The 17,157-nt window shown below is 41.3% G+C and overlaps 1 protein-coding gene across 5 annotated transcripts; it reads right to left on the reverse strand.

Annotated features, from left to right (window-relative positions):
* Positions 1-56: 56 nt before the first annotated feature.
* Positions 57-15,653, reverse strand: Kiaa1191 (KIAA1191 ortholog). 5 transcript variants are annotated; one of them, XM_046467981.2, is made up of 9 exons: positions 15,514-15,653; positions 14,467-14,574; positions 14,147-14,232; positions 10,908-11,086; positions 7,351-7,477; positions 5,257-5,381; positions 1,920-2,026; positions 1,583-1,725; positions 57-1,472 (listed from the first exon to the last, which is right to left on the reverse strand). In XM_046467981.2, the coding sequence occupies exons 3-9, from the start codon at positions 14,172-14,174 to the stop codon at positions 1,264-1,266; spliced, it is 918 nt and encodes a 305-aa protein (XP_046323937.1). In that variant the 5' UTR covers positions 14,175-14,232; positions 14,467-14,574; positions 15,514-15,653; the 3' UTR covers positions 57-1,263. The 5 variants fall into 5 exon arrangements, with proteins under 5 accessions (XP_046323937.1, XP_046323940.1, XP_058442592.1 ...); XM_046467984.2 differs by lacking the exon at positions 14,147-14,232; XM_058586609.1 differs by lacking the exon at positions 14,467-14,574 and having other exon boundaries at positions 15,514-15,647.
* Positions 15,654-17,157: the final 1,504 nt, after the last annotated feature.

Below are 17,157 nucleotides of genomic sequence, written 5' to 3' on the forward strand. Positions count from 1 at the left end.
TTCCATGACTGGGTAGGCAGAATGGCTATTGTTAACAGGACAGAAAGATATCCACATTTGAGAAAACAATAAGGATCTTTATTGTCCAAACAAAAGATCATAACAGAGAAGACACAAATAAATTAGTTGTTCTGACAATTTTAGACTTAAAGGCTTCTCTATAAGAAGGTCAGCTTCTTATGTAAACAAAAATCCTAACCAAAACAAAAACGGCAAGTATCTGAGACAGTGTTCAAGACAAATGTACAAAATGAGGAGAAATAAAAATGCAGTTTCTAAGATATGCTGCATAAAGATATGAGGCTCATTTTGGTGAAAAATGCTTTTCTTATTTTGAATATATCCATGTCTCCTCCAAAAAGTTAAGCCCTGACCTATACAAAGAAACTGAAATAATTGACACTAATTTCAAATGAATTTCATTTACTCTAAAAGTTTACCATCCTAGGGCAGGGAGTGGGGTATAGCTCAATAATGGTAGAGCACTTGCCTTGAATGTACAAGGCCCTGGATTCAATCCCCAGCACCACAAAATATATCTCAAATCAATTTAATTTTCTTATTTTAGGAAGTTTAAACCAAAATGGAGTTAAACTAATCTTACTGTAATCTTTAAAGTGCAAGAAAGGATATGCAAGACTAGTGTTTTTCTGTGACATGTAAATGAGAAGCATCCTTCCAACAGCAGCAGCTCAAGAGGTACCAAGAAGCATGAAGAACTGATTACAGGACAAAGCAATCCATTAGACTGACCAAAAAGCAAGGAGACCAGTTTTAGCCTAGAAAATAGGGGTCCCTGCGAAGTGTGGCTGTTAACTGTACCCAGACCTTAAACAGGTCTTAGGTCCCCCTACCTGACATCAGCAGAGTCAAAAAGGCCAAACTTGTCAGCGGACACCTCTACACCATGGTGTGTTTATGCTGATGGTGGTAAAAAGAAGCCTAGGTTTTGGAATAGCATAAACATTTACCTAGTAAGCAATGATCAAAGTCCTGGTCTGGGGTAAATGATAAGAAAGGGTAATGAAGTCCTCCCCGCAAAATCACTGCTGAGATTTTTTTTAGTTTGACTCTAAAACACTACAAAACGGTTTCTTCCACACAAGGACAAGCTTTGCACTGATGTTTCTCAGAATTAATTATGTCTCCACCTCTAGCCTCAGTTTTGTTTGTTTTAATATACCATTCCTATGTCAGAGCTAAGGTAAAAGGGGAATAAAGGACAAGAAACCCTCTAGCCCAAGTCCCTGGAATAGACGCACTCTAGAAGCCAGTGGGTGTGAGCACATTCAAGTCACGCGGTTTGAGATTATGGGTCCGCGGCAGTGGTTTCTTCCCTTCTATCACTGGGACATCCATCTTGGGTGGCTTGAAGGTTGCTGGATCTTCAGCCATTCGGGTGGCCTGGGCACGGATCAGCTCCATGGGAGAGGGCTTCTGGGCGCCTTTGTAGGCCTGGATGGTAAAACCTCCTACAAAAGTAAACCAAAGAATAAATGACTGCAGAACCATAGTCTATGCCCAGAATATAGTACATCAATATGCCTGCCATATTGCTTTCTTTTTTGACAGAGCTGCCTACCAGAATCAGACTTCTGAAGGGGTCTTGGACCAAAAAGACTCCATTTATCTGATGAGTTTCTATCCTTATCTCCACTTCCAGGATCCATGGTGCTAGGACTTGGACCAGGTAAGGCTACAGAGGAACCAGAAGAAAACCAGCCTCTGGAAGAGCAAAAACAAAGCATCCTAATACATCCTTTTCCTGCACCTTCAAAAGTCATCTCCCACCAAAAGACCAGGGAATTGTGAGCGAGCACTTCTCACTGTGAAACCACAGACTTAAATCCAGCTTTGAGCACCAGCTTTCCCCAAGCGGAAGCCTGCTGAGGCCTAGAAGGGTCACAGGAAGGGCTCACCTGGGCCTCTGCTTGGGGGAAGAGTGAGGGCTGCTGCTTGGGGTAGACTGGGCTGACGCAGGCTGCTTCTCTTCCTTTGTTATCTCTCCACTCTGCAGCTTTAGTTTCTGTCCAGATGGGTAAGAAGAAAGGTTTTGTCAAAATTGAGTACAAACCAAAATAGCCATAAAATAGTTGTCTGGGCATAAACCATTTGTTTTATGTTAACTTAAGGCACAAGAAAAACACTTATGGCATAGGCAGAATGATTTTGTTTTTGCCATACTGAATGAAATTCCATCTTTCCATGCACTCATTCTATAACAGATCTCAAACATCCCTGAACTGAAAGCTTTTACTTTCAGGAAAATAATTTTCCCACATGCACACAACCAGTAAGTAGGAGAGCCAACATCCAGCTGTATTCTTGGACTTATAAACAGCACCTTGAGCTCTTCTCTCTCTACATCTCCTACCACATACAGCCCCTAAGCATTCTGACTCTCAAAAACAAGCATCAGGTTTGCTGTTCTTTAACTAAATGCTTCCTCTGAGGATACTACCCCATTCTCCTTCCCCTCCCATCAATAGCTACTCTAGGTCCCCTCAACACTGTAAATGTATCTCCAGCAGACTAGAAGTCTAGTGAGTAGTAGTGGGTGGGGATAAATCTACTTCACACTTCTAGAATTCTAAGTCAAGGCTCCCATAGTGCCTGTCCTCTATGCACAGTATGCCACTGCTCCATCCAAGGTACATTCTAAACAAATGATCACTCTTCAGTTTTCTCAACAAATCAATTTGTTTAAATCAGCAAATAATTATAAGATGATGCTAGTTAAATCTAACATTTCAGCCATCCTCATGTTCTATTCCTACAGCCAGGATGCAGAAAATGGGCCAAACAAAGCCAATTCTACGATCACATGAGTGAATTGCTCAGATGAAGGTACTCAAGTATTAAAAACTGACAGTGTACCTCTCTGAAAGTATCTTTCTTGCCTAAAAGCTTAAACTGGCCTCCAGCCCAACACTGATCCCTCCATATCACTGCTTTTTAAACAGGCTACAAAAGAGTCACATGTAATACTCATACAATGCAACCAGTCTACAGAGTCTCATATCCCTACCCACAGGCCACCAGATGCACATTATTCCCCCTTCCATATACTGTACATCATGATCCTTCCCTCCTTTTGTTCTCTCCTATGCCCAAAAGCCATGTTTTAGTCAGCTTTTTTGCTGCTGTGACCAAAAGACCTGACAAGAACAATTAGAGGATGAAAAGTCTATTTGGGGAACTTATGAGTTCAGAGGTCTCAGTCCAGATAGCCAGCTCCATTCCTCAGGGCTTGATAAAGGAGAACATCATGGAAGAATGTGGCAGAAGGAAGTGGCTCACAAGATGATCAGAAAGCAGAGGCTCCACTTGCCAGATACAAATTATACCCCAAAGGCATGCCCCCCAATGCCAACCTCCAGCCACACCCTACCCAACTTTAGCTACCACCCAGTTAATCCCCACCACAGGATTAATTCACTGATTAGGTTAAAGAGCTTATAGCCCAATCATTTCACCTCTGAATGTTCTTCCATTGTCTCACACGTGAGCTTCTGGGGAATACTTATTATCTAATCCTTATCATTTCCTACTCAGAACCTTTTTTTTTTTTTTTTTGGTACCGGGGATTGTAAACCCAGGGGCACTTAAAACACTGAGCCACATCCCCAACTTACCCATCCCATTTTTTATTTTTATTTGTTTGTTTTTGGTACTAGGAATTGAGCTCAGGGGTGCTTTACCTCTGAACTACATCCTCAGCCCTTTTTAATTTTTCACTTCCAGTCTTGCTAGGTTGCTAATGGCTTAAGTTGCTAAGGCTGGCCTCGAACCTTCAATCCATCAGCCTCAGCCTCCTGCCCTCCTTTATTTAAGATAGGGTCTCACTAAATTACTGAGGATGGCTTTCAACTTGCAATCCTCCTGCCTCAGCCTCCGAGTCACTGAGATTACAGGTGTGCACCACTGCGCCCAGCTCAGAACTCTTTAAAATAAAACTTGCAACATGATCAGACTATGACCCATCCTTGCCTACAGAAAACAGTCCAGTTTCTTAGCTGTATTTGTGTCCTTTGAGTCACCTCTGCCCTTTTCCTTCAGAGGAGAATCTAAGCCCCTTTGAGTGGCAGATTCTCAGACTACTTTGTGGAGGGGTTGAGGAGGATATAGGGAATTGGGAGATGTTGATTTCATAATGTGGCTAAATATATGCCCTTGGACGCCATTCTCTCCATTTAAAAAATATAGAAAACAGTATGTACCTCAAGGCATTAATATGAAGATTAAGTGAATTTATGAGGGCCTAAATCATAAAGCACCATTCATATAAAGTGGTGTTCAAAGTCAGTTGAAACATTTTTATTCTTTAAAATGTTTAAACTGGGCATGGTGACACACTCCTGTAATCCCATCAATTTGGAGGCTGAGGCAGAAAAGGATTGCCAAGTTTGAGGCCAACCTCAGCAACTTAGCCAGACCCCATCCCAAAATTTTAAAAAGAGGACTGGGAATGTGGCTCAGTGGCTAAATACTCCTGGGTTCAATCCCTAGTACCAATAATATAAATATATTCATGAGGCTGGGGTGGTGGCTTAGCAGTAGAACACTCGCCTAGCAAATGTGAGGGGCTGGGTTCCATCCTCAGCACTACATAAAAATAAATTAATTAAATAGAATAAAATTGTGTCCAACTACAACTAAAAAAATTTTTTAAATATATATATTAATATATTCAAAGCCAGCCTCAGCAATTAGGCAAGGCACTAAGCAACTTAGCAAGACCCTGTCTCTAAATAAAATTTTAAAAGGGCTGGCGATGTGGCTAAGTGGTTAAATGCCCCTGGGTTCAATACCTGGTACCAAAATAAATAAATAAATACAGAGCATGATGCTGTTTTCCAGCTAAACTTAAGTCTATTGAGACTGCCCAATTCCCCCTCCCTCAGTCAATCCCTGGCAGAAAAATAATCCACATTTGGTTTTCAGTTCAGAGTACCCACGTATCAAGTATGTGAGATGACACTCATTTGATCCTTCTAGCCAGAAATAAACAAAACAGAGAACCCTCAATTTATAGATGAGTAAACAGAAGCCACAAGGCCAAACACTCCAGAGCCTTCATCCAGGAGTGCCACCATAGATGGGACTTACCAGTTCTAAATTCCTTTACCCAGTTCTCTTTCCACCACTTTCCACAGCCACCAGCTAGCTGAGCTAGTACCTTCTAAACACGGTCATATGTCAAGCCATGAAAGATAAAGGCTTTGTTTTTTGAAAGTTCCAAAGAAACAAGCTTACGTGGAGTGCTTCTGCTACTCGGAGGTACTTGGTTTCCTCGGTGGTAAGGCCCTTGTGGGGTGTGTAGCCAGCATCTCTCAGTCCTGCCTGTTGTTCAAAACGCTGAATGCTCTCCTGTGTCTGTTCTGAGAAAAGAGAAGCAGACCATCAAGCCCATTACACAACCCATCACAAACCAACAAGAGACAACACTGACCACCCAAGGAGGAGGATTCCCCAGGTAGGCATTGCAAGTGGGAATTCTGAACCTCCCACAAAAGTTCCCTTCCCTCACACCAAGCTAAAGAAGAGATTATTCGTAAAAGGACAGCTAAAGAACTTACCTTGCTCTTACTTGTACACATAACAACCTCTTTGTGTTTAGAAATTCTGCTTGGAGATGGCAGCTGACATCCAGACACATTAAAAAAAATTCTCCAAACACAAAGTTTTCTAAGAGAAACTCACCGCCTCTTCAACCATACAAAGACCTTTGCCAAAAGAAAAAGGTCATATTCAAGCCCACTGGCATCGAGGACCAGCCTGATTCAAACCACAGACAACCTGCCTTGAACTAGCAGATCTACCAAATCACAAGTTTCTTCTGTGTAAGATGGCCTGTTTACCATGCGTTGTGCAGGGAGCCCTCAACATTCTTTCAGTCTGACCTATGATTTCACAAGTCAGTCATGGGTTGGGGTTGTGGCTCAGTGGTAGAGCACTTGCCTAGCATGTGTGAGTACTGGGATCGATTCTCAGCACCACATATAGATAAATAAAATAAAGGTCCAATGACAACTAAAAAAATATTTGAAAAAAAAAAAGTCTATTCCACTTTGGAATGAAAGATGGCTGAATTTTTGCTTAATCCGTACACAAGTTACCTAATAAACTCCTACATATAAGAATTTGGCAACTGTGAATCAAAGAGTCTAGATGCACTTTCTGACTTAGTCATTCCTCTCCTAAAGAAGTACTTCCATCACAAATAGAAGGAAAAAAAAAGTCTATGGCAACATCAAAAGTACCTGGCAGTATTATTGGAGGGGGGGAAAAAAAAAGAATGGTATGTCTACTATATCTGCACTTACATAAAATATCCATTTTTTGGTAAATATGCCAAATAAATACAAGTGACATTAGTATACTAAAGTGTCAATAGTCTGCATGTGTTGGTAAACTGCATTTTTTTAATAAAGAAGTTGCTCTATACTAAAAAAACAATAGCTAAGCTTTCTAACACCTCTACAATATATATAGCCTGAAGCTTGCAAAATGCAAGCAGCAGTTGCTGATTGAAGTGATACATTTATGAGTGAAGAGAAGAAAACCGAAGTGAGAGTTTGAACTTTGGGTTCGTGGGTGAACTCTCCAGAAAATAATCAAGACAAACTCCTGAAGAAACAAGGGCTTCAAAAATGAGCCACCCAAGCAAGAACCTCTATGTACCTTACCACTGATAGAGGCATTACTGTTGACAAGCAGAGCTGTGTATCTAATAATTAACTTTCCAGAGCAACTAGAACAGCCCTCCTGAACAAACTTTAGTTAACTTGTAAGATATTTTTAAAAATGCAAGCTTCCTATGGCAGGTCTCACTAGGACCACCAATCACACATTCTTAAAGACTAAATATCCTTGAGGTACCACACCTGGTCCTTCTCTTCCTGGGAAATCAACTTTGAGCTGTTCAATTAAAAAGAAAATAGAAAAATGCTTCCTTATACTGCTTCTCCAGCAGAGCTTAGGACAGTAACAACAGCGGCCCCAAAGCACTGAACCATTTAATCCTCACTTCAACCTGCCAGCTAGATTCACCATTTTACAAAACAGTCTCTATAGTTAAGTAACTTGCCCAAGATCACACTGACCAACATGAGAAATGAGAATATATCAACAAAACAACAGAAATGTACCTAAATCAACTGAGATGTTTAATGTTTGTCAAATCTTCCAACAAAATGAAGCTTCAACACTGTGGGATTCAGCAGCCACAATATATTTGGACATGCTGAGACAGGCCTGTCTGCAGAATCATCTGCAGCTGCTTTGTAAGAGGCTGACACTCTTCCCCATCCCTGCTTCGCTCTACTCTTGAGAATAAAGGGTGCTTACTTGTGATCAGAGAATTCATGATGACATGGGTAGCTTTGGCCTTCACCACCGGGACCTTGTCCGTACTGTCAGTGACCGTTGACAGGGTCATGGCAGGGGGGGATACACTGGCCTCTCCTTCCTCCTCCTGTTCAAGAGAGGTAAGGACGCACTTAAGCAGGGCAGGGGAGTCACACACCTAAACTTACTCCTTTAGGAAGAAGTTACTTAAGTATCTTAAATCTGATAAGTGAAGAAATTCCTAAAAGGAAAACCAGAATTTGAAGTTCTGAGGTCTACTACCTTTCCTGCCTATGTCTGTCCAATATACTGTAGTACTATGCCAATAAGAAAGCAGAAGAAAAAGGGTCTGGGGATAAAGCTCGGGGGTAGCATGCTTGCCTAGCATGTACATCATGTGCAAGGACTGGGTTTGATCCCCAGTACAAAAAAAAAGAAAAAGAAAATCTGTACTGTTACAAAGTACTGAACAAGTACCAAATACCAAGCACTAGGTTAGATTAATCACAGCATTTGCTAAGTAGCTCGAAAGCTTTGTGGAATATCAGAACCACCTGCAGAGATTCTTTAAACACACTGCTGAACCCACCCAAGGGTTTCTGATTCAGTAAGTCTAGGGCAGGACTCCAGAACTTATGTGTAGGGTTCAGGGTGTAGCTCGATGGTAAAGCTTTTGCTTAGCATGTGTGAGGCCCTGGGTTCAATCTCTAGCATCACCAAAATAAACAAATAAATAACTTATATTTCTAACAAATTTCCATGTGATGCCAAGATTTGTTTGAGGACCAGTATTCTAAAGGTTCAAATAATGGTCTTTAAAAACTAATAAAAATCAGGCCAGACACAGAGGTGCACACCTGTAATCCCAGCAACTAGGGAGACTGAGACAGAAAGATTACAAGTTCAAGACCAGCCTCAGCAACTTAGCGAGGCTCTAAGCAACTTATTAAGACTTTGTCTCAAAATAAAAAATAAAGGGGCAGGGGATGTAGCTCAGTGGTAAAGCACCGCCCAGTATCAAAAAACAAAACTTGGGCTGGGTTGTGGCTCAGTAGTAGAGCACTTACCTAGTACATGTAAGGCACTGGGTTTAATCCTCAGCAACACATAAAAAATAATCAAAAAGGTATTGTGTCCATCTACAACTAAAAAATATTTGGGGAAAAAAAAAAACTAACAAGGGCTGGGGTTGTGGCTCAGTGGTAGAGTGCTTGCCTTGAATGTGTGAGGCACTGGGTTCAATTCTCAGCACCACATAGAAATAAACAAAATAAAGTCTATTGACAACTAAAAAAATTTTAAAAAAATAAAAACCCTATGTAGCTCCTACTCTAATGTGTAAGAGCATCCACCTTTTATAATCTAAACATGTGACACCATGCCGAGTCCTAGTAAGGAGAAGAGAACTAGGTTTATTCTTTGTTCTCTGCTTCTCCAAAGGAACTGAAAAAAAGAGATGGCTCAACAGGAGGGCTGCAGAAGAGAGTACTCAAATACTGTATCACTATTACAAAACAGGATTTATACTTATTAGCTATGATCTTATTAGAGTAAAACTTGAACCTGTTTTCTTATTTGGAAGATGGATGACTCCTAATATGTAGATAATTGGGCAGATAAAGAATGCATGTAATGAGCAGTTGTTCCAAATCACCAGCTGTCCCAGCTGTGGCACAACTGAACACTAGAAGCCCATTCTGTGTCTTGTGAAGTAATCGGCAGCGTTTACTAATGAAAATGGTGTGCTGCTCTCAAAGGCACTCCCAACCCTGCTTATCTTCTACCCTAGTCCCTGGAGTCTACTATTTCGGCATCATCCGCAGGCTGCCAGGATCCCCTTCTCCTAGTACCTCCACTACTTTTTACATAGAACATTCCCTCCTAAACAACCAATTCAGTCAAATTCCACTAGATAATTGATACAAGTAGTTTTCCCCTAAGGTATAGAGAGGTTTTCTTAGAAAGGAGCTCCCCATTATGAAATGGAAGAAGAAAAACAAACACAGCTTATTAGAAAGAAAGCATCAAATATGGCTGAACCAAGTGAAAGGCTGGAAGCCAGTAGACACATAGCTACCATTGCCAAGCCTCTAAATCCTTTTTTATTTAATCCCCATATTTCCTCTATGACAAAGTATTTCCATCTCTTAGATGGAAAACTGTGGTTTGGGGTAAAGTTGTGTGCACAGGTCTGTATAAGCTGTATATTTCCTATCAGGCCCAGGCAATCAGATGGCTCACAATTTGATGAAACTAGCTGTAGCTATATGACCTTATCTGAGAATCTGGCAGGCCTAGTTTTTTCAAGAAACAGTATAACCTTTCCTATATTTTTGGTGTTGGCGAATCAGAGGTGAGAAGCCAGGAAGCATAGGCTTCAGAAGCACAATTGCAACAAGCACACAAAAACCTATGAGACCCAACTGCACAGAAGGGCTGTGACAGCAGAACAAGCTGCCTTAGGAAGAAGGCAGCTCTCACAGCAATAGAAAAGGCACCTGAGGCAGGAGGAAGAGCACAAAGAAAAATACAGCGTATGTTTAAGAAAGCCAATTTTCCTCCAATTACAGTATGCATAATTTGGGGGAATCTACTTTACACCAAGCCTGTTGCTAAATACTGAAGATGGAATAAAAGTTGTGTCTCCTTAATCCAAAAATATGAATTCCCAAATGCTCCAAAATCTGAAATCTTTAGAGCACTGACATGATGCCACAACTGGAAAATTCCACACCATGAAACTTTGTTTCTATTATAATATATATATAAATAAAATTACCTTCAGCCTATATGGACAGGTATATATGAAACATAAATTGTGTGTTTAGATTTGGGTCCCATCTCCAAAGTATTTATTTCATTGCATGTACGCATATATTCCAAAATCCAAAAAATGTGAAATCTGAAACACTTCTGCTCCCAAGCATTTGCAATAAGATGCACTCAACCCATACAAACTCAGATATGTACCCTGGCCTCAAAAAGCTAATGGAGGGTGACAAAACAATATAGAGATTATGATAGGGATCATGGTACACTGCAGAGTTCAAAGGGAAAGGTAACAGTCTTATCAGGAGGAAGGAGATATCAGAAAAATATTATAAAAGAGATGTTTATGCAAAGACCTAAAGGATACTATTTGTTAGGCAAATGGAGTGTGAGGGATATGAGAACAGGATGGAGATGCTAAACATCTAAGCTACAGAAACATGTGAAGCAAAGACTCAGAAGCATAAAACACCCAATTAAGTGCAAGAAATCTCAGATAACATGCATGATTGGGTCACTGGGTAGGGAAGTCGGGAAGAGGCATTTGTGAGTCTGGATTTTTAATGGGGGAAGGGGGTTACAGAAGAGTCTCAGATAGATGACACAACATTCTACTTTTAAATTAAAAAATAAAAAGATACATCAACTCCAACTAAGGCATAGAAAACACACAAGGAATAATGGCTGCCCAATTCTATGGGTACAGGAAGTGACTGGAAGGCTTCTGGAATAGAGGGAGAAAAACAAAGAGTTTAGGTTTGCCAGAAGCAGTCAGCAGGGTCAGGTACCTTGGCAAGGTGCTGATACTTGCGCTCTGGAATCACTGGCTTCCAGGGGATGCTGCCCATGTCCGATGGAGGAGGAGTCATGGGTGCAGGGTCCTCAAGGGCATCATCATAGCTGAATGCCCTACGGCACATCCCGATGGGCAGGGACATCTTGCCTAGGGGCCCACTAGGCCCAAGAGCTAAGAACAGAGATACCAGTCAAGATGGGTTTAACAGCTGAGCATACTAGCAGCTTTAAATTAATCTATAGGAAGGAAAGCTCTGAAACTTTTCATTTTTCTCTTTTTTTATGGGGGTGTGGGGGATATACTGGGTGTTAAACACAGAGCCTCACCTATGGTAGGCAAATACTCTACCACTAAGTACATTCCAGGCGTTTGTTTTTTGTTTTTTGTTTTTTTATTGCAAGAATCTCAGTAAGTTGCCCAGGCTGGCCTCAAATCTCTGATCCTCCTGCCTTAATCTCCCAAATAGCATGTGTCACCATACACAGCTTATGAAACACTCTTATTTTGGGACAGAACAAGAATACCTTGTTCTGGAATAATAATACATTTAAGGAAAGGTAACAGAACTAATATCTTCCTTCATTCCTGACACTTTGGATTCTCCACTTAATACACTCTGTAACCCTAATCCATTTTTATATCATAAGGAACCTGAAAAACAATTTAAATTTACTGTGGCAAAGTCACAACTTCAAAGCACAGTTTAGAATTAAAACTGAATTAAACTATCTGACTTCAAAGTTTGCTTTCTTTATGCACAGAGGCCACCCTCACTGCAATGCTAAAGGCTCTCAACTCACGCAAGACTGAGGACACAAAAGACCTAGGATATGAAGTTCTTGTTCTTATTTTATAGATGAGGTAACTATGTCCTAGAGATGAAGTTATTCATCCAAGTTCATACAGGAAATGGCTAGCTGGGCCTGACAAAGGTCTGACTGTAAACTCTCTGTCTTCTCTATCTTACAAAAAAAAAAAAATAGCACTGCAAGAAATACTCAAACAGTATGTTGTTTGGCATCATTTCTAGTTTCAAACTTTCTGTATGATTTAAACAGCAGCATCACAGAAACTGCTGACAATCACTCTTCCAAAACACTGCCAGCTGATCCTGCCATTCCTGTTCCCTGGAACTGACTGCTGAATGTACTATGACACAGGCGACCCACTCCAAGGGCACTCTCAGCTGTGCCAGACCAGGGAGCAAGGTTCATTTCATTTGGTTTGCTAATCCTTTCATATCGGAACTAATGTCCAGAACCTGCCTTCAAGGTGACATTTTCCTGTGGCTAAAATTACATAACCACACACTCCAAGACATCAACCTGCCTGGGTTTAAGTTCTAAACCACCAAAAGTGGCTTAATTTAAACAGCAAAGAGATCAAGCAGCTACCATTTTATTACTAACAATAATAATTACTAAAGCCAGGCATTGTGGCACATGCCTATAATCCCAGCAACTTGGGAAACTAAGGCAACAGAATCTCAAGCTCAAGAATAGCCACAGCAACTTGGTGAGACCCTATCTCAAAATAAAAAATAAAAAGGGGTGGGAATGTAGTTCAGTGGTACAGCATCCCCACATTCAATCCCCAGTACTGAAATAATAATTCCACAGGACTTAATAAATCCAAGAAGATTATTGATTGCCAGGGGCTGGGGAGAAGAGGCAATGAGGTATGACACTAATGGGTGTAAGGTTTCTTTTGGGGGTAATGAAAACGTTCTACATTAGAATAATGCTGATCATCATACAATCTTGTGAGTATACTAAAAACCATTAAACTGTTCATTTTAAGTGGGTGAATTTTATGGCATTTACATTGCCTCAAACACACAAGCAAATAATTATTAGGCATTCACATCCCTCATCTTATCTAACCCTCATTAAGCAAATATTCTTCCCATTTTCCAGCTCAGGAAACTGAGGCACAGAGCTTAGGCTTGCCCAACATCACCCAACTACAAGTGTGAAAGAGATCTAAACCAGGGCTCACACTCCAGACCCAACATGCCACGCTCCCCACACTAAAAAACATTAGCCTAATTAGTGCAACAGTATAGCTCCGGATGCTGACAGGGAGTTGATGATAACTGCAGCAACAATGAAAGACTAACATACAAGCAGATGATGCTAAGAGACTAAAGACAGATCTAGATTAGGGGACATATGGGAAACTTTTATTAATTCAACTGATTTGGGAGCAATTTCAAAAAATCTGTAAGACTACCCAGTAACCTTTATAAAAATAATGATGAAGTCAGATAAAACTTCTAGGAAATATATTCCCCTAAAAAGAGACAAGAAATTTTTCTGGACAGTAAATATATATTTAGCACCAACTTTTCTTTCCTTTTAACAGGCAAAGTACAGATTTATTGAAGGTAAATGTGGAAGGAGCACCCCGCAAGATAGAGCAGAGTGGACTGAGCAAGAGCAGGAGGCTCAAGGACAGCACCAACTTTTAATTCATATTTTCAAATATGATATTTAGTCTTCTTAACAATCCTGAAAGATAGACATCACCATTTATATACTTTACTGAGAATGAGAAATTGAGTAATTCAGATTTAATTAAAAATCACCTTCTCTTCTAATACAGCAGTCAAGAAGGAATCAGTCACTTCAATAACCCAGAAATCACTGCCTTACTCAGATGCAGAACACATTAAAAGGTGCTGCAAGCTGGGAATGGTGGTGCACATCTGTAATCCTAGTGACTAGGAAGGCTAAGGCAGGAGGATCAAAAGTTCAAGCCAGCCTCAGCAACTTAATGAGACCCTGTCTCAAAATTTTAAAAAGAGCTGGGGATATGGCTCAGTGGTTAAGTGTTCCTGGGTTCAATCCCTAGAACAAAAAAAAAAAAAAAAGTGCTCTGCAAACATTTTCACAAATAAGCTCAACTCACCATTAAACCAGGCTAGTAGTGCCTTTTTGCCCAGTTCTCCATTCTGTCCCCAACCCTCATCCCAAAAAATTTAATCACTTTGGTACATTCTATAATACAAAAACTACACAACTGATTTCATACAAAGTAACATATCTGACATACATTAAGTTTGGTTTGGGGAACATACCATGGTCAATAAGGTAATATCTAAATTACATCAATCTATTAAGTCTAAATGATTGACTGATGGCAGAAAGTAACCATTAATACATGGTTTAGATTAAACTGTCTAGCTGAAAACATTAAGGGCAAAACACAACCAAAAAGAATTATGTTTACCAGGTACTTCTGGTTGTCTTGAAGCCATTGATAGACTGGGATCCAGGTTTTTTTCAATTTATAATTCGGAGCTGAGTCCCTGTCACCTAATAAAAATAACAAAGGGCATTTTCTCATATTGAACACCAAAGAACCCTTCCAAATGCTGTTCTTCTGATAGGTACACAGAGACTTACGGCTGCTAACTTGGTTGAAACACACATACAGAAGTCAATAGGTGACAAACATGCCAATGGGAAGAGAAAAAGAATAATATCAAAGGGTGATCTTAACATCTGTGAGATGACAAAACTAAGACAATAGGTGAAAAAGACACCTACCACAGTGAAATGATGTCACCACTATGCTGACAGACAGGTATTAATGAGGAACATTGTCCAGGTGCTGCAAATTAGCAAAGCTTCCCAGGAAGAGTCCATCCAGAGATTCTAATAACAACAAACAGCCAGCATTGATACTTTTCCATACATTCACTTATTGCTCATTATGGCCTTGCAAGAGTAATTCTATTCATTTTCATTCTGACTCACAGTAAGGGGCTAGGTACCATAGTAGGTAAATTCACTCTTTATTACTAACACCAACTAATACTTATAGCGTTTTATACAAATTTTGCTTTTAAACCTTGCAGCCACCATGCAAAGCAGTTATTACTTATCAAATTTTTGTCCAAGCTGATAGACAAGTGACCCCTCTGCAAGGCAGCCAGTTTCAACCCCATTTTACAGGGGAATTAAGACAAGGGCCTGAAAAAGGCAAGTTATTTGCTTTTCCACTTGCTACTGTGTCCCTGAAACCGGATAGAGTTGAGAGAGCAAACCAGTTAGTTCTTCACTAAAGAGCACCACAAAACCCAAAGTTCAACCATCTTCCCGGTCGACAGAGCATTCCCGACCCAGAAACACTCCATTCCCCTTTCTCCGCTCCCCTGTCCCACTGCTATCGCCCTTCACACCTCTCCTTGACGAGATACAAGACAAAGCCACCAGGATTTGAAAGGCCTAGTCTGGCCAACCGCCTTTCCCACCAAACGAGGTTAAGATTAAAGAGATTAGGGCAGAACCTGACGCTGAGGGTAGGGCAAGGCAGGGGACTGGGAGATGTTGGCGAGCCGTCGGGCGAAGCGAGGCGGGAGGGGATCCGGGACTGGGTGGGTCAGCCAGGAGAGAAGCTCAGTGTCGGGGCTCCACAGGCTCTGCCAGAGAAGCCCCATTAGAGAGGCCGTGGACGACTAGAAGGCAGAAACAGGGGCGGTCCCGCAGAGTCCAGAGCCGGGTAAGCTGGGAAGCATGGTGAGGCCGGAAGCGCGCCCCTCCCGAGGGCTAGAAGACACCTCCAAGGAGCCCCGAGGCCCGCTATTTGGTCACCTGTTATCCCGCTGTGTCCAAGCTGCCTGCGTCCCCAACTCCGGCACTAAAGAGGATCTGAAGACCCACTTCTCTCAAGAGATTGTGGCGCAGTCCAGACCCAAGCCATCGTGGGAGCGGCGGCAAATTCGACTGCTCGCACCACCGACTGGAGAGCACAAGCGGCCGTCGGAACCGGCAGCCTTGATGTTGAAGCCTTCTGAACCCGCGGAAGTTCACGCGAGATTTGACCCGGGGCGCTCAAGGTATACTGGGAGTTGTAGTCCAGGATGCGGAGGCCCCAAGTCCTTAGAAGCCCTGCAGGATAGGAGCCACAGGTCCTAAGGTGAAATCCACCCACTTCCAAGGAGAAGTCATGCTTACCCACCACTTCTCAGCGCCTGTTCAGTGCCTGGGTCCAAGAAAGGCTAAAGGAGAATGGAGACAGTATAGTAAAAACACTCTCAAATCCAAGCCCACAAGACTCAGAAAGGGCTGCCAAGTACCAGCTCTTTTCATACTGTTTTGTTTTTTTGGGTTTTTTTTTGTTTTGTTTGTTTTCTTTGTTTTCCATACAGAGGTGAAGCTGAGGTTGGAAGAGATGAGAAGTCACCTCAATTATTAAGTGAGCATATGCTTTTCCAAAAATAGTTATGTTCCCCACCGGATTTCCAGCTATGGGGTCCTTTCTATTCAGAGAAGTCTGTGTATCTCTCTCACCTTTGCAATAAACCTACTTCTTGCTTGCTTTAAAAAACAAAACAAAACAATTATGTTAGAATTATAAAGGAAGGTCAGGTGGTTCTAATATTGTTTGTCTTTTACCCTAACGAAACTTAGAGGTATTTGCTTAGATGTAGCTTCCTGTAGGAGGACATCTCTTTCCCTGAAGGTTACAGATAGACAAAGAAACAAAGTAAAAGAAGTGAAATAAATTGAAAAAAATCTTCCCAAACCTCTATCTGAGGTCCAAAGCTCGCCATCAAAGCTCGTCTGTTAGCTGGATGTGGTGGTGCTCACCTGTAATCACTGCAACTCGGGAGGCTGAGATAGGAAGATTGAAAGTTTGAGGTCAGCCTCAGCAGCTTAGCGAGGCCTTAAGCAACTCAGCTAGACCCTATCTCAAAAAATAAAAAGGGTCGATAGTGTAGTTGAGTGTAAAGCACCACTGGGTTCAATCTCCAGTACCGAAAAGAAAAAAAGTCATCTCATAAAGGCAATGGGGGATGGGAGGGAGCAACTCTTATTTAAGATTTCAGCATTTGACCTTTGCCAGGCATCTGACAGGACCAACAATCTTTATTCACTCCCCCAACACACACACACACACACACACACACACAATCAGGGATTGAATCCAAAGGCATTTAACCACTGAGCCACATCCCCAGCCCTTTTTATTTTTCATTTTGAGACAGGGTCTGCTAGTTGGCTTATAGCCACACTCAGTTGCTGAGGCTGGCTTTGAATTTGTGATCCTGTGCACTGCTGGGATTATGGCGTGAGCCACCTAACTTTAAATTTGATTACCAGACTAGAGCACTTATGTGCACCAGAAATTAAGGTCTTCTATAACTGTGTAATTTAGCTTGAAAATATCACAATTACACTGCATTATGGTTTTTAGGGGGTGTGCTAAAAGTCTTAATATGGAACTTTTAAATA

Source organism: Marmota monax, unplaced genomic scaffold (genome assembly GCF_021218885.2).
Source record: "Marmota monax isolate L192 unplaced genomic scaffold, Marmota_monax_Labrador192_F-V1.1 WCK01_AAM20220418_F8-fsc00196, whole genome shotgun sequence".
NCBI classification, from domain to species: Eukaryota; Metazoa; Chordata; class Mammalia; order Rodentia; family Sciuridae; genus Marmota; species Marmota monax.

Bases quoted from the DNA above. Each gene is read 5' to 3' on its own strand.
- Kiaa1191 (XM_046467981.2), bottom strand. From the start codon at position 14,174: ATGGCTTCAAGACAACCAGAAGTACCTG. The intron at 5,382-7,350 runs GTAAGCACCCTT...CTCTTTTCTCAG, and splicing joins CATGAATTCTCTGATCACAA to AACAGACACAGGAGAGCATT. The intron at 1,473-1,582 runs GTAGGCAGCTCT...TTACTTTTGTAG, and splicing joins CCTTCAGAAGTCTGATTCTG to GAGGTTTTACCATCCAGGCC.